We start from the raw sequence: 21,218 nt of genomic DNA, 5'->3' as shown, positions 1-21,218 counted from the left end.
TGGGATTACAGGCTTGAGCCACCGCGCCCGGCCACCTCTTATTTATTATAGACAATATTGGTATACTGACACAAGGATCAGATGCTTTGTATAATGGTTGTAGACTTTTCCAAGGAAACTTGTAACTTTCTTCTTTTTACTTTATCCTCTTTAATGCAAAAAAAGAGAGATTACAATAACACTTGAAATGTCTCCTAATTATCTGTTATGTATAGTCATGATTGTGACTTTCTGATCAAGCCAAATGAAAATTTATATGCTTTTGTTTAACAATGATATTGACAACCTTTTATACTAGAATCTTTATCCCCTGAGTCTTAACCCCTTAATTCTTCCATATGTTGTAATTGGCCCTTTAAAGATAAATAGGTGTGGAAGGATTTCTTACACACCTCTTAAGCATCTGCTTATAGAGCATAGCCACTGGCAAATGGAGACAACTGAATTCTCTTCCAGAGCGCATTTGAATCCATCTCACTAAAGCTTCTCAACTTGTGACTTCTGAAAAATGTATTTTGGTCTTCTCATTTTCTATTTTCTTTTTCTCTCATGTAGTGGAAGAGATTCTCAATCAGTTTTCTAAGATACTTTCAATTTCCTGACTTGATTCTGTGACACACTTTTTCTATTTTCCATTCTGTCTTTTCATTACTCCCTTTCATGTGTTTGTTTTCCTCCTATCAGCAGTAGTCAAACTGCTTTTTCTATTTTCCATTCTGTCTTTTCATTACTCCCTTTCATGTGTTTGTTTTCCTCCTATCAGCAGTAGTCAAACTGCTTTTAACTATGATTTCTGAAAAGGTACTTCTGCATTTGATATAATTTCAAAAGGGCCCTGGTGCTTCAAAAGAAATTAGAAAACTAAGTCCTTATGGTAGTATAATCCTATAAGAGTGTACTAGAAAAACTACTTTATTGGCTGGGCGCAGTGGCTCACGCCTGTAATCCCAGCACTTTGGGAGGCCAAGGCTGGCAGATCACTTCAGGTCAGGGGTTCGAGACCAGGCTGGCCAACATGGCAAAACCCCGTCTCTACCAAAAATTATAAAAAACTAGCCGGGTGTTGTGGCACATGCCTGTAATCTCAGCTCCTCGAGAGAGGCTGAGGCAGGAGAATCCCTTGAACCCGGGAGCTGGAGGTTGCAGTGAGCCAAGATCGAGCCACTGCACTCCAGCCTGGGAGACAGAGCCAGACTCCATCTCAAAAAGAAAAGAAAAGAAAAACTACTTTATTATACAGTTGGTAAGCTTGTGCTAGTACATTACTAGATCTGATCCAAACGGCACTTTTTAATTTCTCAGGACCCTGGTTTCCTGTCTCTTGTCTTTAAGTATCACCATTGTCTATATTGTACAACTTATTTTTATTCTCTAAGTGTGTGTATGTGTGTGTGTGTAAGTGTGTAACCTTATCCCAGCTAGATTTTCAGTTCTTTGAGGGCAGGAACTACTGCGTCTTTAATTTCTTTTAAATCCCTTTGCACCTAAAGGATACACTTGTGTGTGTACAGAGTATTTTGTGCTTTTACAAAATTAAGACTAATTTTTTAAGCCTCAGAGGGCTTAACCCAGCATGTTACATGAGGCACATACACTATTTATTGAATATTAAATTAAGTAACCTGAAAATTCTTCAAATCTATTGAAGGTTGTCAAGTGGAAATAGTAATGTTAATTCTTAATCCTCCCTGAGCAAAGAACATGTTGATATGGGTTAAAATTATAATAGAATAACTTCTGCTTCCAGCCAAGGTAGATTAACTAGAAGACTAGGTTTACCTCTTGCCCAAAACAACTAAAAAGCCAGATAAAATACATAAAACAACGATTTCTTTATATGTAACATCAGGCAATGAAGAACAGTGGTCCCTGAGAGAGAAAACAAATGAGATAACGCCTACAGTTTCCCTGGCTTACTGCTAGGAGAAAGTTCCTGGGCTGTGGTACAGAAAGGGGGAACCAAAGCAGAGCCCAGCGGTCTTCTTAAGTCGAAGTGGTAGAGATAGGAATCTGGGAAAGCCCAGATGGCGAGGGTTCTCAATGTAGAGTACTGGAAAGGAGAGGTACACTCAGAGAAAACTCTGGAGATCTGTAGAGGATCTCCTTAGAGTATCTAGTTGAGTGGTAATGATTGTATGCATGTGGGGAACAACTCAAGGATGGGGAGTGGGCTGGGGACAAGAGGGGGGACGGACTGCCTGAGAGGATTAGAGGGAACAGTTTCCAGAGCTCACAAAGGATTGGATATGATGTCTTTTTACAACAGCCAGAGTAGAAAATCTCTTATTTCCAGGGGCATTGGGTAGTGTTGAAGGGTCTTGCCTCATTAGTGGGGAAAAATTAGCCCTGGACTAAACACACTGTAGTTCTTGCCAATGAAAGCTTAAAAGCAAAAACCAAGTCCAGGCGCAGTGGCTCATGCCTGTAATCCCAGCACTTTGAGAGGCTGAGGCGAGCGGATAACCAGACCAGCCTGGCCAACGTGGTGAAACCCCGTCTTGACTAAAAAATACAAAAAACTAGCCGGGCGAGGTGGCAGGCGCCTGTAGTCCCAGCTACTCGGGAGGCTGAGGCAGGAAAATGGCGTAAACCCGGGAGGCAGAGCTTGCAGTGAGCTGAGATCCGGCCACTCCACTCCACTCCAGCCTGGGTGACAGAGCGAGACTCCGTCTCAAAAAAAAAAAAAAAAAAAAAAAAAAAAATTAGCTGGGCGCGGTGGCGGGCGCCTGTAATCCCAGCTACTCAGGAGACTGAGGCAGGAGAATGGCATGAACCCGGGAGGCGGAGGTTGCAGTGAGCCGAGATCACACCACTGCACTCCAGCCTGGGCAACAGAGTGAGACTCTTGTCTCAAAAAAAGAAAAGAAAAAAAAGAAAATACCAAAAGGATCAAGCTGTTTCCAAGTAACTTAACCATATCCTGAAACAAAGCTCAAGAATATTTATAGGAGTACTAAAATATTCAGCACACAACAAGGTAAAATTCTCAATATCTGGTATCCAATAAAAAAATCACCAGTCATGGAAACACTTAATGAGGAGAAAATTCAGTAAATCAAAACTGATCCAAAAATGGCTTGTGGCTTTTTTTTTTTTTTGGTCTGCACCCATATCCTGTCTGATTTCTTTTATATAAAATTCAAAAACAGGCAAAAAATATAATCTGTGATAAAAGCTAGAAGATCAGTCACTTCTGGAAGAGGTGAAGCATGTGGAGGTATGCTTAATCAGCTCGGTGGTGGTTATGGGTATGTTCACTTTGTAAAATTCTGCAAGCTCAAGACTTAAGAATTGTACACTTTATGTATATGTCATGCTTTAATAAAAGGTTAAAACTGGCTGGGTGCAGTGGCTCATGGCTGTAATCTCAGCTCTTTGGGAGACTGAAGCGGGGGGATCACTTGAGCCCAGGAGTCTGAGGTTGCGGTAAGCCATGATCACACCACTGTACTTCAGCTTGGACAACAGAGCCAAGACTTAGTCATTTTTTAAAAAGAAAAAAAAAAAAAACACTAATAAAAAAGAGTCAATTCTGAAATTATGACCTATAAGATTAATAATAATTATCCATTTTTGTTTGTGTATACTTTATGTCAAAGCACTTTTCACAAATACCAGTGTTATGATTGTGCGTATAAAATACTTTCTAAACTTTAAGTCATGATACTTCAGTTATTTATTTTTAGAACATTTTTCAATTTTCTAGAGCTGTTTCTCTGTTTCCTATTTATGGACCATGTTGTGGCACAAAGGACTGCACAAGCTACCTTTTCATTTGCTTTTGTAAAATGACAATTGAAAATCATCACAATTCATTTTTTAAAAAATTGCCTTGTGGCTAGGCACAGTGGTTCATACCTGTAATCCCATCACTTTGGGAGCTTAAGCAGTGGATCACTTGAGCCCTGGCCTTTTAGAACAGCCTGGGCAACATGGTGAAACCCAGTCTCTACAAAATAATACAAAAATTAGCTAGTCGTGGTGGCATGTGCCTGTAGTCCCAGCTACTTGGGAGGCTGAGTTGGGAGGATTGCTTGAGTCCAGAAGGTTGAGGCTGCAGTGAGCCGTGATTATGCCACTGGGCAACAGAGGGAGACCCTGTCTCTAAAAAAAAATAAAATAAAAAAATTAATGGCCTTTTCCACAGTAAACTGACCTCTGGTTAATGTAACACAATCAAGGTATTCTTTTTTGGTAAGAAACAATGTGTTAAACTTTTATAGAATAAATATTATTTGTACTAGAGAATAGCCAGGCAGATGATCTGGAGGGCTACCATACACTATCAGTGAATCAGTTTTACTCATTGTGAATCTGGTCTTTGCCTGTAAGGGATTCTAGATAATTTCTCTCAGGCTCAAATAACAGGAGCTCTGCTAATTTGTTTCACTATTTTAGGTATATTCAAGTCTACATGTATCCAATCTAAGTATATTGAAAATTACCACCATGTGAAATAGTAGTTGTCATTTTAGTCAGGAAAAAGATATAACAATTATTTCCCCTTTTTGTTATGTAAATATAATTGTTTTTTCCTCAAGGTTTAAGAATGTAGGTAATCTGGCAGGACGCAGTGGCTCACGCCTGTAATCCCAGCACTTTGGGAGGCCGAGGCGGGCAGATCACGAGGTCAGGAGATCCAGAACATCCTGGCTAACACAGTGAAACCCTGTCTGTACTAAAAATACAAAAAATTAGCCAGACGTGGTGGCGGGCGCCTGTAGTCCCAGCTACTCGGGAGGCTGAGGCAGGAGAATGGTGTCAACCCAGGAGGCAGACCGTGCAGGGAGCCAAGATTGCGCCACTGCACTTGAGCCGGGGAGACAGAGCAAGACTCTGCCTCAAAAAAAAAAAAAAAAAAAAAAAAAAAAAAAATCTGCAGAAGAAGTTGGTTCAGCTCTTTGGTTGCTGTTCTTTCCTAGACTCTTCAGAAAAAATAAATTAACTAGCAATGCTTAAAGAGGTGATAAACACAAGCCAATCCATTTTCATTTCAGCTGAATTTCATGCTTCAGAGTAATGACTGTTAGCCAGAATCACTTGTGAAGCTTTATACACATATACATTCTGTGATCTTATTCCCTATAAACACTTATTCAGTAGTCGGTCTGTGATGAAATCCCAGGCATCTTCATTGAGGTTAAAAAAAATACATATTTCAGGCCGGGCGCGGTGGCTCAAGCCTGTAATCCCAGCACTTTGGGAGGCCGAGATGGGCGGATGACAAGTTCAGGAGATCGAGACCATCCTGGCTAACATGGTGAAACCCTGTCTCTACTAAAAAAATACAAAAAACTAGCCGGGCGAGGTGGCGGGCGCCTGTAGTCCCAGCTACTTGGGAGGCTGAGGCAGGAGAATGGCGTGAACCTGAGAGGAGGAGCTTGCAGTGAACTGAGATCCGGCCACTGCACTCCAGCCTGGGTGACAGAGCAAGACTCTGTCTCAAAAAAAAAAAAAAAAAAAAAACAACAACAACATATTTCTACATGAAATTCTGGTATCCCCTACTGAAAACCAGTCTTAAGTTAGAGGCATTCTGCAGTTGTACGGGGAGTAAGGGAAACAAAGTTAAAATGGAAAAAATTAAGAGGCAGAAGTAATGAATTTGGTCATTTGTTTATTGTCACTCATCGTAGACACTTATTTTTGATCTCTGTAAACATTAGCTTGTATCTCAAAGTATGAGGTCTGAATACTTGCTTATGGGTGATAATCTTTGTGTAGAACACAAAAGACAAAGTGGGACCAGGTGCAGTAGCTCACACCTGTAATACCAGCACTTCGAGAAGCCAAGTTGGTAGAATCGCTTGAGTCCAGAATTAAAGACCAGCCTGGACAACATGGTGAGACCCTGTCTGTACTGAAAAAAAAAAAAAAAAAGAAAAAAAGTGTTAGCTGGGCATGGTGGCATGAGCCTGTAGGCCCAGCATACTTGGGACATTGAAGTGTAAGGATCACTTGAGCCTGGGAGGTCGAGGCTGCAATGAGCCATGATTGTGCCACTGCACTCCATCTGGGCAACAGAGTGAAACGAGAAGAGAGAGAGAAAGAGACAGACAGACAGACAAAGACAGAGCAAGTGCCTTGTTGGTTTCCTCAGTTTTGGCTCAAAGAAGGGAAAAAATTTGTATAAATAGAAAAAAGAAAACTAACTTTTTAAGGCTTTAAAAATAACTGAAAGTGAAGACTCTGATTTATGAAAAGTGTTTTTTGTTAATCAGAAAATTGGTGATTTAGATGATAATGGGGTATAAGTTGGAAGATAGGATGTGAGTGGACAGGGTATTTGGATTAAATAACATAGGTAACATTTTTAGTTCAGGTAGTAGGCTATTCTGGTAATGACAGAAAGGAAAACAAGATGGGTTTTTTTTTTGGTTTTTGTTTGTCTAATATTTTTGTTTCTCCTTTCTAAGATTATGGCATAAAAACAGGAATTTATGTTTTAGAATTGTTTGAGTAGAATCACTTAAGGTAGATGATTTGCTTATTCATTCGTTTGTTAAGCACATTATTGAAATGCCCAGTATGTGCCAGGCACAATAATATAGTAAGTAAAATAGATGGCATTCCTAACCTCAGTGTTACTCTAATTGCATAGACAGGAATGCTGGGGAAAGAATTTATCTTTCAGCCAGCTATTCTCCTGCCTGGGACCCAGCTTTAACTAGTCTTGGCTCTACAAAGCAAGTGGTAACCTAATTGGAACATTATTTCTTCTCTGTAAAAATTGAGGGTTACACCAAATACTTTCACCACTTCTACCTCTAAAATTCTATGCTTTTAATGTGAATTTTAGATTAATTTAGATTAGATTAAACCCTTAAAACTACATTCATAGGCCGGGCATAGTGGCTCAAGCCTGTAATCCCAGCACTTTGGGAGGCTGAGACGGGCGGATCACGAGGTCAGGAGATCGAGACCATCCTGGCGAACACGGTGAAACCCCGTCTCTACTAAAAAATACAAAAAAACTAGCCGGGCGAGGTGGCGGGCGCCTGTAGTCCCAGCTACTCGGGAGGCTGAGGCAGGAGAATGGCGGGAACCTGGGAGGCGGAGCTTGCAGTGAGCTGAGATCCGGCCACTGCCCTCCAGCCCGGGCGACAGAGCGAGACTCCGTCTCAAAAAAAAAAAAAAAAAAAACGACGTTTGTTACATTCATACCATTCTTGCATTGCCCTCTATATTATAATTTCTTCTCTCCTACTACCGTTTTTCCCTCATAGCTCCTGTGTCTTGATACAGTTTTGATTGGCTATTTATGTGCTTTCAGTCAACCTCACTGGACTGAAAGCTTTCTGGGAACAGACTTGGGTGTCTGTGGACATGTGAGTTACTGTGTTTGTACCTATGCACATGAAATGAACAAATGGTGACAAAATTAGTTTTTTCTTATTTTTGAAGATGCTGTTGATCTTACCTTGTGAATTTAATACTAGACTGTTTTTTCAAGATCAAAAACAATAATATATGTAAAATAATATAAATTGTAATTCTGCTTGTTTCTTTTCATTGATTATTATGTATGTTTACAAGGACATGATTAAACTAATCATGAGAGAGGAATGATTATTAAATATATGGTTATATAATATGGTTAGCTGTTAATAGCCATGGAACAGATCTCTATTCAGTATTGGTTTTATAAGCACTCAGCAAAATTCTGTTTTAAGTATGTGTTCTAAATTTTAAAATGAATGTATGTTGACATTTTTCTATTGCTTACATTCCAGAAATGAGCTTATTTTACTGGTAACAATTAAATGTGAATTCAGTAAGGGTAGAAAAATTGGAGGAAACTGGAGTCTCCTTTTCTCTTTAACAGATGTCTTCCTCTGTTTGTCAGCTATAAGAAAATGCTTTAGGCAAGGTAATTTATAAACAATAGAAATGCATTGCTGACAGTCTGGAGTCTGAAGTCTGGAGAGTCCAAGATGAAGGCCAACAGATTCTGTGTCTGCTGAGGGTTTGCTCTCCGCTTTGAAGATGATGCCTTCTTACTGTGTACCCATGTGGTGAAAGGGCCAAGGCAGCATCTTTCAATCTCTTTTATAAGGGCACTCATTCCATTTTGGGAGTGCAGAGCCCTCATGACTTACTTCCTAAAAGGCCCCATCTCTTTAACACTATTACATTGGGTTTTAGATTCCAACATGAATTTTGGCAGGACACTAACACTTAGACTATAGCACCAGACAAGCAAGCAGTCACTGTAATTTAAGTCCCTTAGAATGGAAGGTCCGTGAAGACAGATTTTTGTCTGTTTTGTTGTTGATGTATCCCCAGAGCCTGGAAGAGTGCCTGATGTACATCAGGCAGTCCATAAATATTTATTGAGTGAATGACTACATGAATAAATGAATGAGAATATTTACTGAGCTGTGCTTCATTTTATAGCAGGTACAATGTTGTTTCTTCACCACTGATATATTCATTTATTCTTTTATTAGCAGTGTTTCTGAAATAATATTAAAATTAGAAGTTTTATTGAAGCTTGTTTTGCAACTTAGAATTATTACCCAGTAGCTTTCCTTAATATTTTGATAACCTCATCAACAAACACTGAGTGTCTCTTCTAAGTAGAGTACTGCCGAACCTTAGAGAAGACATGACATAGTTTTGGTCCATGAAGGGTTTTCAACCCATTTGGAGAAGTAGGAAATAGATATAAAGTGATTTGTAACAACCTGAGGGGTGTCAAAGAAATGGTACATGTAGGAAATTAATGTTATATTCAAGTGAAAATTTGATACTGTTTATGTATATTATTCAACTTTTTAAACATTTGCATTAAAATATGGAAAGGAAGCATAAGTATACCATTGCTTTAATAGTTATCTTTGATGAGATCATGGGCAAGTTGAAGTTTTATTTCTTACATGTATTTTTAAAAGCAAGCAATAACTCTAAATAAATTAATCTAGGCCAGGAACAGTGGTTCATGACTATAATCCCAGCACTTTGAGAGATTGAGGCAGGAGGACCACTTGAGTCCAAGAATTTGAGACCAGACTGGACAACAAAAGGAGACCCTGTCTCTACAAAGCACATACAGACACAGACACACACACACACACACACACACACACACACACACACACACACACACACACAAACAAAAACTAGCTAGGCATAGTGGCGTACACCTGTGGTCCCAGCTACTCGGGAGGCTGAGGTAGGAGGATCAGTTTAGGCCCGGGAGCTTGAGACTGCCGTGAGCTGTGATTGTGCCACTACACTCCAGTTTGGGTGACAGGGTGAAATCCTGTCTCAAAACAAAACAAAACAAAACAAAAATTCTAGTTCTAGGACAGATTTGATATAAAAAACAAAAGTAAAGCAGGCTTAAAGCAGGGTATGTGTTTAGTAACATCAATTGCTAGACCTCTCTCCTGTTTATGTATTCACTTGGATGTCCCATAGGCATCCAAATTCATCATTTAAAACTGAATTCTCCTCTTTCCAGGTTTACTCTTAACTCCTATATTCTCTATCACGGGAAATGGCACCATCTTTTATCAATTTTCCCAAGCCAGAGTTCCTATGTGCTACTTGGAACTCTCTTTTTTTCCCTCTCCCTTCCCCTCTGTAGCCAGTCATCCAATTTAGTTCATCCATTTAAACAGCTTTAAATTCGTAGCCTATTGACTATTTTCACCGCCACTTCCTTGGTTCAGGATTTCATTATTTCTTACTTGGGCTATTACTGTAAAAACATTCTTACTCATCTCCATCTGTAGGACCTAATCTATTCTCTGTATTCCTGGTAGGATGATCTTCCTCAAATACATGTTTGAGTTTCATTTCTTTGCTTAAAACCCTCAAAGGCTCCCTGTGTGCTGAGGGATAAAACCCTTACTGCTTAGCATGATACATAAGCCCTGTCATAATCTGGCGTCACCCTGCCTTTAGTAGTTTCATCTCATGTTACTGCTTGTAACTTCCATGTTCTGAGTAACTGAGTCACTTAAAAAACTGAGATGAAAATACTCTTTTTGTTCAGATTTGCTTTTATAGTTTCTCCTTCCTTTTCCCAAATCTGTCTGCTAAATAGCCATTTCAATAGTCAAGATTGACTTCAGGTGTACATCCTCTGTGCTGCCTTTTCAGACCCTCCACAGATAACATTAAAGGTTCCTTCTCCAGTTGTGTAACACTGCATACTTTATTAAAGCACATACTGCATTATTTTAAACTTGACTCATTTTATTATCTCTAGACTGTGAACTGCTTAATAAGGGTGATTTTCTTTTGTGTTGTGTCCCTAGATGAGTGCAGGTGCTAAATAAATGTTGAATGAATGTTTAATTACTGCTCTGTCAGGCTGAAGGTGATAGTGAAGAGGAGCTGGCATAGACAAAAATACTTAGCCCCTGTGAGTGTGGCAAATAAGATGTCAAACAAGTAATTATATGACCAAGAGAAGACTCATGGTATATGGTGTAACCAAGATTCTGTTGCCTTTTTCAACCAAAATTTTTTTAAATTTTTTTTTAACAGAAAGCATAGCAAAAGTGAGAGGGAGAACAAGGTAGATTGGTCTTTTCTCTCTTTTCTTTATTTTCTTCTCTTTTTCTTTTTTCTTTTTTTTTTTTTTTTTTCCTTTTGAGACAAGATCTTGCTCTGTCAGCCTAGAATGTAGTGGCACAATCACAGCTCACCACAGCCTTGACATCCTGGGCTCAAGCAATCCTTCTGCTCGGCTGCCCAAAGTGCTACGATTATAGGCATAAGCCACCAGGCTCGGCCCTGGATTGGTTTTTGATTGCCAGATGTGAAGACATGAAATAAGTTTGTTTACTCTGATAGATTCATTTCTTTGCAAATTGAGATCTTATAATGTGAAACTACAGTTACATAGCTGAATTTTTTGAATCCTTAGTAATTAATAAATTCCTACTGAACCGTATGCCTGTATGCACTTTTTGGAACCATCTTGAACTTACAAAAGCGTTGTGAATATAGTGCAAATAATTTATTTCTTTTTTTTCTGAATCATTTGAGAATAAGTTGCTGACATGGTTCCTCATTGCCTCCCAATACTTTGGTGTTTCCAACAAATAAGAATATTCCCTTACATAACCACAATATAGCTACCAAAATAAACATCAATACACTTTTTTTTCACCTAGTCCTCAGATCCTATTTGGGTTTTGCAAATTGTCCCAATAATTTCCTGTATAGCAGAAGGATCCAGTTTAGAATTATATGTCCATTTAGTTGTCATATCTCTTTAGTTTCTTTCAGTCTGAAATCATTCCTTGGTGTTTCCTGGACTTCTATGGTTTTCTTTTTCTTTTTCTTTTCTTTTTTGTTTTTTTTTTTTTTTTGAGACAGAATCTTGCTCTGTTACCCAGGCTGGAGTGCAGTGGTACGATCTTGGCTTACTGCAGCCTCCTCCTCCCACCACTCCCAGCTCATTTTTTTTTTTTTTTTTTTTTGAGATGGAGTCTCACTGTTGCTGAGGCTGGAGTGCAGTGCCGCGACCTCGGCTCACTGCAACCTCCTCCTCCTGGGTTCAAGAGATTCTTCTGCTTTCAGCCTCCCGAGTAGCTGGGATTACAGGCATGTGCCACTATACCCAGCTAATTTTTATATTTTAGTAGAGATGGGGTTTCGCCGTGTTGGCCAGGCTGCTCTTGAACTCCCCACCTCAGGTGATCCACCCACCTTGGCCTCCCAAAGTTCTGGAATTACAGGCGTGAGCCACCACACCCGACCCATGCTGTCTTTTGTGTCCTTTTAATATGCCGCCATAATTCTTTGAGTACTTTCTTGCCTTTAGTAAAACAAGACATTCCAGGTTCATCTTCTATTTTGTCTGTCCTAGCCCTGATACTACCTGTTTCTCTGAAAAGCGCTGGTTACTTTTGGGGTGCTGCTTCTCCTAGGACCTTTCAGAGGACAGAAGCTAGGGAATATATGTATATTTATATGTCTGTACACACACACACGTATACACACATTTATGCCTATATTTTTCTATCCATACATATTGACTAATGAGTTCACATCAGTACCTCCAGTTGCAATGCAATACTGTAGGATTCCTTCTTCTTTTCTCCCTATGTTTGTAACTCATTGTTTGACAAACTTGATTTCCTTTCATCTTATTGAGAAACTTGATTTCCTTTCATCTTATTATGTTTACTTATTTGATCAATCTCCTGTTGTAACCAATCTCCCATTGCTACTGCCTCCCACTTTCTGGCACATTAATACGCTAATTACCCAACTTGGCCTCTCATAGCTTGCCTCCTACATGGATGTTCTTGACACTTGGGGCTGTCCTGCTCACCTGTGAACCCCTCCAGTCTAGTTGGTTTCTTACTCCCCATTTTGGGCAGCCCTACTAGGTAGATAGCCTCCTATCTTGCTCATCCTGCTAGAATTTTGAATCCTGCCTAAAACTGCCCTTTGCTCCTGCTCCCTCAACCCCTATAGATGTCTTCCCTACCCTATTTGAATTCCAACACCCCATTCCGGGCTGCCATCTATGGAAATGCCCTCTTTAGTCAGTCTTCTACTTTCCCACCTTAGGCAACCCTTCTACACAGATGCCCTCCTTATTAGGCTCAGGCTCCAAGGCCTCACATGCCCTCCTCACCCTGTGTGGATTGTAACTCCCCGTGCTGGGCTCCCCCTCTCTTGCCTGGTGGGCACGCTGTTTATACCTGCTGGGTAACGTCTGATACCCAACCTCAGGCAATCCTTCTGTGTGGACATCCTCATTACTACTTAGGTTCTGCTACCCTCTGTTGGTTGCCCCTTGCATGGATACCCTTCTCACCCTCTCTGGCTCTGACATTTTATCCTGGGCTCTCCCTGCTAACTCCACAGAGACCCTTCTCATTCTACTCAGGCTTTTACTCCTTGGGCTAGGCTGTCCATCCATATGGAGATTCGCGTTCTGCTTGGGTTCCAACCTCCCACCCTACACAGACCCCCTGTGCATCAGCCTTCTTTCTTGTGTGGATGCTGTCCTCATCCCATTTCCTTGGGCACCAACATTCTGACCTGAGCCATTCTCCTCTGCACAGATACTAATATATTCTTCACCCCGCTTAGGCTCTGGCACCACACACTAGGCTGTCTTATATAGATACTTTCTTCATGTTGCTCGGACTCTGCATCTGGAATATCTCTTGCCCCTCTCATCCACTCATTTATGTCCTCCTCACCCTGCTTAATCTCTGAAATCCCTTCCCAGGTCTCCCCCTCTTCTCTATAGGTATCCTTCCCCCTCCCTGCTAGGCTTCTGATACCCTCCTCTGAGCCCTCCTTATTCCTCTTGGACTCCATCTGAGTCCAAAGTTCTTAAAACACTATTGAAAAGGTACTCTTGTAAGATATCTAAAAATTATAAATAAACCATAAATGTTTTACTCAGTGATGTATGGATCCTTGATAACTTGAGAGTTTTGTTCTTTCTAGGATAGACTCAAGTAATTTCTTCAGAAAATAACAAAGAAATGTAAAATGTAGATAATCAGAATAGTTAGGTGACTGGTATATTCCATTCTGTCTTTCATGCTAAGAGGTTATTTAGAAAACAATTTTCTTTTTCTTTTTTTTTTTTTTTTTTTTGAGACAGGGCCTTGCTCTGTCACCCAGGCTGGAGTGTAGTGGCACAATCATGGCTCACTGCAGCCTTGACCTCCTGGGCTCAGGCAGTCCTCCCACTTCAGCCTCCCGAGTAGTTGGAACTACAGGCTTGCACCACCTCACCTGGCTAATTTTTGTATTTTTTGTAAAGACGGGGTCTTGCTGTGTTGCCTAGGCTGGTTTCAAAACTCCTGGGCTCAAGTAATCCTCCCACCTTGGCCTCCCAAATGCCTGGATTACAGGCATGAGCCACTTTGCCTGGCTGAACATAATTTTAAAGTTTTTAAGTGAAAAATAATACCTAGTAGAAAAAAATGTATGGTATACTATATTAAATTGTCTGTGGAAGGCCGGGCATGGTGGCTCATGCCTATAATCCCAGCACTTTGGGAGGCCAAGGCAGGCGGATCACCTGAGGTTGGGAGTTCGAGACCACCCAGACCAACATGGAGAAACCCTGTCTCTACTACAAATACAAAATCAGCCGGGTGTGGCGACACATGCCTGTAATCCCAGCTATTTGGGAGGCTGAGGCAAGAGAATTGCTTGAACCTGGGAGGCAGAGGTTGCGGTGAACTGAGATCGCACCATTGCACTCCAGCCTGGACAACAAGAGCAAAACTCTGTCTCAAAAAAAAAAAAAAAGTCTGTAGAACTCAAGTTAGTTTCCTTATTCCCCAAATTACTTAAAATTTCTTTAAAACACTAGATTGTTTTAGGAAAACAGTAATGAACTACAACCTAGAGGAAGTGATATGAATAAGTAAATATGTGGCAGCAGACTAGTAAATTGGCTTAAATTGGGAAATTGAGAAAAATTTGTTAAAACAGAGCATTACCTACCAGTTATTCTTGGACTGCATACTCTTTTAGAAACTAAATATCCAGTGGACCTACAGCCAGTACATTTTTTTCCAGTAGAGCTGCCAAGTATGATGACTGTCAAGCTTGAAGTGTTTTTAACAAAATGAATGCTGTCTCTCTTCAATGCAGAACTATGTTGGCATATTGGAGATGCCAGGCATTTTGTTTTAAAATATTTAATGTGAAATTATAGGCTTGGGATTTCCCAGCTGATTGAGATAGTTAATGGAGAGGTGGAAGAGTAAGGCATTTCATTCCCAAACCATTTTCTGAAGGTTTTTTTCTAACTCTTTCAGATTCCTAGAGTAGTTTCACATTTAGAGTTTTTTTAAAAGTAAAATCTAATATTTAAAACAAGACTAAAATGTTTAGAAATGGATTTTTCAGGATTATAATGTTTGCATTTCATATCAGAGAGCATTCATTGTTTGAGTAACTAATATCTGTTCTGAGCATTAGTTTACTTCTTGTTAGATTTTTAAAGCATTCCCAACACAAAGGAACATTCTTTTTTACCACAGATATTTCTCTTTAGCTGCTTACTTGACAACTGAACAGAAACATCTTATTTACGGAGCTTTTTTCCTTTTTTTATGATTCATCTCTGTATAGATGCAAGTTAATAGTATTAGTTGTACAACTTTATTTTACTACTTAAAAGTAAATAAGACAGTTTTGAGAAAAGTCATAAAGTAGACGGGCTCTCTGACTATTTCGATTTTTACTCTCTGACCCCAAAGCAGTTGAACACCAAATGCTACCTCTTAGGTCAACAAGGGTGAGGCAGGGATGAAAATTCTAAGAAAGAATAAGAACTTAGACTCCTTTTCAAGAGATCAACTTATTTAAGCCTTGTAGCATCTCTGTGAGGCTGTGCTCTGTCTATGTATAGCCCTAATTTTGTTGTATGTATTTTATTTGATTATATACTTTAGTAAAAATACCTGTGAACCCATTGTACAGCTCAGCTTATTTCTGCTCCTCCTTGTCTCCCATCAAAGGAAGCCACTGTCCTAAACTTTATCATCTTTCTTTTATCACATGTGTTTTTCTTTTTTTTGCTGTAATACAGATATCACATTCTTTATTGATAAAACCTACCTCATAGGGTTGTTTTGAGGTTAAATGAGAATATATGTATACTGAGCCTGGCCTGGCAAAGTGCTCAAAAAATAGTAGCTGTAATTATGGCATTAGTGTTGTTATTTTGCTGAGTGAGTACAGCATGAAAAGCGTGTCTTTTCCCAGCTGTTTCTTGTGGCTTATCTCCCTGCACTCTTTTGAGGTCTTTTCATCTCTTCCTGGAATGACCAGTAACAGTAAAGCAGTAGAGAAGGGGATTTAGGTGATCAGCCATTTGGACATAGAGTGCCCAACTGAGAAGAAACAACCAACCAACAAATTAAGTTGCCCTATTAAATTACCAATTTTTTCTTCTCTCTCACTGTCTTGTGCCTCAGAATAGGATTTCTGCCTACTTTAAATTTGACCCACTGTAGTGAAATTCTTCCACTCTCTTATAGACAGTGTTGAATAATAAAGGATTGAATTAACCCAGAAATAATCAGTGACTTTAATGGATCTATTAGAGTTTACAGAATGACTAAACAAGGCAACCAGTCAGTGCATTTTTACATTGTTTTCCTTTCCACTCAACATTGGGAAGCATTAATTTATTTTCAATATCTTAAAATGTTGATTTCATTCCTCTGTTTCCTTTTCCGGTTGCCCTGGGCTCTATGAGAATGCACCAGCATGAGACAGATTCTTGATCTTCTGAACTTGCTTCCCTTTCTGTCTACTTTTCTTATACACATATTAGTAATTTATGTTAATAGAGTTATTATAGCACACTTGCCCTAGTTCTACTACATGGATACTTAAGCAGTGCACTTACCCTGGCATTTTGGTCAACTAAAATTTATAATGAAATATTAGGTGAGTTGATTACACATTATTGCACAAATTATTAGCAGCATTAATAGAGAAGTATATAAGAAAATAATCAGGTCAGGCATGGTGGCTCACGCCTGTAATTCTAGCACTTTGGAAGGCCAAGGCAGGAGGCTTGCTTGAGCCCAGGAGTGCAGGACCAGCCTGGCCAACATAGCAAGACCCTGTCTCTACAAAAAAATTGAAAAGGTAACTGGTCATGGTGGTATGCACCTGTAGTCCCAGCTACTCGGGAGACAGAAGTGGGAGAATCGCTTGAGCAAGAAGGTCAAAACTGCAGTGAGCAATGATCACACCACTGCATTCCAGCCTGGGTGACACAGCACAACCCTGTCTGAAAAAAGTAAATAAATAGAAAGAAAATAATCACCCTAGTCTTGGCAGACTGAAGAAAGAGTTCCTTAGAACACAAAAGTAAAATCACTTCTAGATTAAAAAAGAGAGAGAAAGAGAAATAGTACATGTAAGTTTATTGCACAAGAGCAGATTTTACCAGCTGTTACATTAATCCTTGTTAAGTTTCATCTTATTCCTTTGGGCAGATACTCCAGTCTTTCATGATCTGTGATGAATTATGACATAAGATTTAATCCCTTTTAAGCCTATGTCATTTGAAAATTCATATCTTTGTTCAAGTTGTGATATAATAACCACCTTCTTCCAGATTGAACCTATACATTTTTTGGGTACTGTTGTTTAGAAGTCATCTATTTTATTAAGTCTATATTTCTTCATCTTGTTTATAATAACTTATAAACATTTTTTATCACATATTTTACTGAATTTTGGATAACTATGCCTGCAGCATTTTCCTGATCCTCTAGTAGAAGAGCCTTAAAAGACAAATTAGTTTGCAGCTTGGCCTTCTTCATATATAGAAACTATGTGAAGAGAGATGATTTTGTCCATGAAGTTTATCAGAGCACTGTTAGATACCCTGCTTGCTCTTGTCTAATTCTTACTTGTGCTTCTTCTATTACTGTCTTCCTTTTTTAAAAAAACAAACAAACAGCTTTATTGATATATAATTTACATACTATAAAGGTTACACATTTAGAGGGTACAATTCAGTGGTTATTAATATGTATATACAGAGTTGTGTAACCCTGCCTTTTTTTCACTCCAAAAAGAAACCTTATCTTATACCCATATCCCCCCTCTCTCTCTCCCTCTCTCTCACTCTCTTTTCTCTCTCATCTAAAAGCGATTTTGCTTTTGTTTTCTAAGGGAGTCTTTCCTCAGAAGCTGCCTTTCCATTAGGGATTTCCCATTCTGTTTCTTCATATCTTGTGTTTATAAACCTGGAATTTCATTATTCCCTTATATATCTGAACTGATTTAAAAGATAACATAAGAAAACTAGATACTGTGGCATAACATGAAGTAGCTGGCACTTATTTAGGACTGTCATTTTCATAGATTTAAAGTACATGTGGGCCAAGTGCAGTAACTCACGTCTGTAATCCAGGCACTTTGGGAGGCTGAGACAGGAGGATCACTTGAGTCCAAGAGTTTGAGACCAGCCTGGGCAACAGAGGGAGACTCTGTCTCTACAAAAAGTTAAAAAAAAAAAAAAAAATTAGCCAGGTGTGGTGTTGTACATTTGTGGTCCCAGCTACTTGGAAGGCTGCGATGGGAGGATCTCTTGAGCTCAGGAGTTGGAGGCTGCAGTGTGCTTTGATTGTGTCTCTATACTCCTACCTGGATGACAGAGTGAGACCCTGACTCAAATAAAATAAAGTACAGTACATGTGCTCTTATTCAGGATTTCTTTCATTGGCTAGAATGAAAATTCTACAGTGGAGACTGTAAAAGCATTTAATTTAGATTGAATTTAGGGTTAAATAACAGTATTAATAGCGTAATTTATATTACTTTAATCTTTAGGTATCCCATGGGAAGCAGATTTCAGAGAAAGGCCAGTGTCTGTGTTTGGATTGTATGGTTATAGTTTAGAGGGAATATCTTTGGGGTACTGGGGTAAAAGAGAGTTTAAATGATGATTTAGGCTGGGCGCGGTGGCTCAAGCCTGTAATCCCAGCACTTTAGGAGGCCGAGACGGGCGGATCACGAGATCAGGAGATCGAGACCATCCTGGCTAAAATGGTGAAACCCCGTCTCTACTAAAAAATACAAAAAAACTAGCCGGGCGAGGTGGCGGGCGCCTGTAGTCCCAGCTACTCGGGAGGCTGAGGCAGGAGAATGGCGTAAACCCGGGAGGCGGAGCTTGCAGTGAGCCGAGATCCGGCCACTGCACTCCAGCCTGGGCGACAGAGCGAGACTCCGTCTCAAAAAAAAAAAAAAAAAAAAAATGATGATTTAAGTCTTAGAGAAGTTATTTAAAGTAGCAGAACCAACCCAGTTATGTCTGAAATAAAATCCTGTGCTGGTAATGACTATATGAACTACAACTTCCCTTGGATAGATATGATAAACTTCTGGCAGGCTGACTTATTTTATTTCCAAACACTTGAGTCAGTTAATCAGAAAACATCTTTGGTGAAGGAATCCATGCTTCCTATACCTTCCACTTGACTTTGCATTTTACTTGTTTGTTTTGAGGGGCAGACTTTGGAGAGGGGTGGAATGTAACAAGTTCTGCATTTAATTTCTTTCTATGTACTTTTTAGTAACATTACTATTATACTTCTAACGGGGACTCAACTTTATACCCTTCTTTGGGAAAGTTAGAGTGTTTCAATCCACAAAGTTTTGCTTTGATTTGATTAATTTATTTTAGTAATTGGAGAAATGGAGATAGAATCCTGACTGGTAACATGCTGTTAGTGATTGGGCTATTACTAGGATAAATTTTTTTCCATCACATACATCATAAATGCATTTGGGTAGATCTTTTCCTCTTTTATTTGAATTTGTTCTTTCAAATTTCCTTTTTGTTGGGGCAGAAAAAAAAGACGAGGCCAGGTGTGATGGCTCACACCTGTAATGCCAGCACTTTGGGAGGCCACAGGCATGACCATCGTGCCCGACTCTAATCGGTCTTTTGAAGTTCTTTCTAATATTGATTCTACTACCTTTAGAGGATATTTTGGGAATACTTCTGTTAAAAACCTATACAATAAGGGATTTTTTAAAAAGTTAAAATATATTTTTAATGGATATGATTTTATGGGCAATTATAGTATTACAAAATATTTTTAAAAGATACAGGATTCTTTAATCTGGAATACAAAAGTAATCGTAACCTAATAGGTTATGCAGTCTGATTTAAGAGTTTCCTTTGCCTTTGCCTTTCCAGGGTTGGGGATGCCTCAGAGAGTAAGAAGTATTTGCTTGAACCATAACATTCCTTTTTTTTTTTTTTTTAAACATTTCAACTCACAAAGTTTTTCTTTGATTAGATTGATTTATTTTAATAATTGGGAAAAATGAATTATGATAGTATTGAATTAAAATATTTTCTCAAGGGTGTTGGGTAAAAGAGCACTGCTATACTAATTGACTGGAGAAGCCAATTTAAAGCTGATCCACAGTAGTATATGCCATCTCATATGTAAAGGATAAGTTTTACTTGTACTATTACAAAGGAAGATACTGGACCATCTTGGGTTATTTGGCATTTCTTCCATTCTGTCTAGTTTTATCCAATTTTCAATGTTAGCAACTTTTTCTGGAGACTATCTTGAACATAAGGAGTAAAACCAAGAAGAAAACAGGGACAGAACTAATGGGAAATTCATTTTTCAGTTCAATAAGATTATATAATAAAAGAAAATATTTAAAAAACTTTTTTTTTTTTTTTTTTTTTTGAGGCGGAGTCTCGTTCTGTCGCCCAGGCTGGAATGCAGTGGCCGGATCTCAGCTCACTGCAAGCTCCGCCTCCCGGGTTTACGCCATTCTCCTGCCTCAGCCTCCCGAGTAGCTGGGACTACAGGCGCCCGCCACCTCGCCTGGCTAGTTTTTGTATTTTTAGTAGAGACAGGGTTTCACCATGTTAGCCAGGATGGTCTCGATCTCCTGATCTCGTGATCCGCCCGTCTCGGCCTCCCAAAGTGCTGGGATTACAGGCTTGAGCCACTGCGCCCGGCAAAAAAACTTTTTCCTTTTTTTTTTTTGAGACAGGGTCTCACCCAGGCTGGAGTGCAGTGGCACGATCATGGCTCACTGTAGCCTTGACCTCAAGCAATTTTCCCACCTGAGCCTCCCAGATAGTTAGGACTACAGGTGTGTACCACCATGCCTGGCTGATTAAAAAAAATAAAAAACAAAACAAAAAACAAAAAAAAAACTTTTGTAGAGATGGGGTCACTGTGTTGCCCAGACTGGTCTTGAATTCCCGGCCTCAAGCAATCCTCTCACCTTGGCTTCCCAAAATCATGGATTACAGGTGTGAGCCACTGTGCTTCGCTGCTAATAACTTTTTACATTAGTTTTGTAGAATTGTTTGTGAATAATACAGTTTTCCTCATGAGAGAAAAGACATACTCATTTTGTACATATAATATTAGATTGTTGACTGAATCTCTTTTAAAAATTGTTTTCTCCTCTCGTTCCCCTCCCCACAGAATCTGTCTATGATCTTCTCCCAAAGGAGTTACAATTACCTCCATCTAGAGAAACATCTGTAGCATCAATGAGTCAGACAAGCGGTGGTGAGGCAGGCTCGCCTCCTCCAGCTGTTGTTGCTGCTGGTATGCATTTCATTTTACTTTATTAAAGAAAACTAGGGCCAACATGAAATCTGGCCAACATGAACAGTGCTGGCAAAATTCATGTTAAAAAGAGTGTGATTTGAGGGTTTTAAAAAGAGGCATTAAAATATGTACTTTTAACCT

At 39.4% G+C, this 21,218-nt stretch overlaps 1 protein-coding gene across 5 annotated transcripts in view; it reads left to right on the top strand.

Annotated features, from left to right (window-relative positions):
• The window catches only part of NFAT5 (nuclear factor of activated T cells 5), a 144,877-nt gene that overhangs the window by 44,794 nt on the left and 78,865 nt on the right, over positions 1-21,218 (top strand). For all 5 annotated transcript variants that reach the window (XM_010355419.2, XM_030925676.1, XM_030925674.1 and 2 more), the window contains one exon: positions 20,949-21,074. In XM_010355419.2, the coding sequence (XP_010353721.2) occupies positions 20,949-21,074 (126 nt within the window). The remainder of the gene's footprint in view (positions 1-20,948; positions 21,075-21,218) is intronic.

The sequence above is a fragment of the Rhinopithecus roxellana genome, chromosome 20, assembly GCF_007565055.1.
Source record: "Rhinopithecus roxellana isolate Shanxi Qingling chromosome 20, ASM756505v1, whole genome shotgun sequence".
NCBI lineage: Eukaryota > Metazoa > Chordata > Mammalia > Primates > Cercopithecidae > Rhinopithecus > Rhinopithecus roxellana.
Note: the sequence above shows the minus strand (reverse complement) of the source record. Positions and strands in the feature narration are given on the sequence as shown.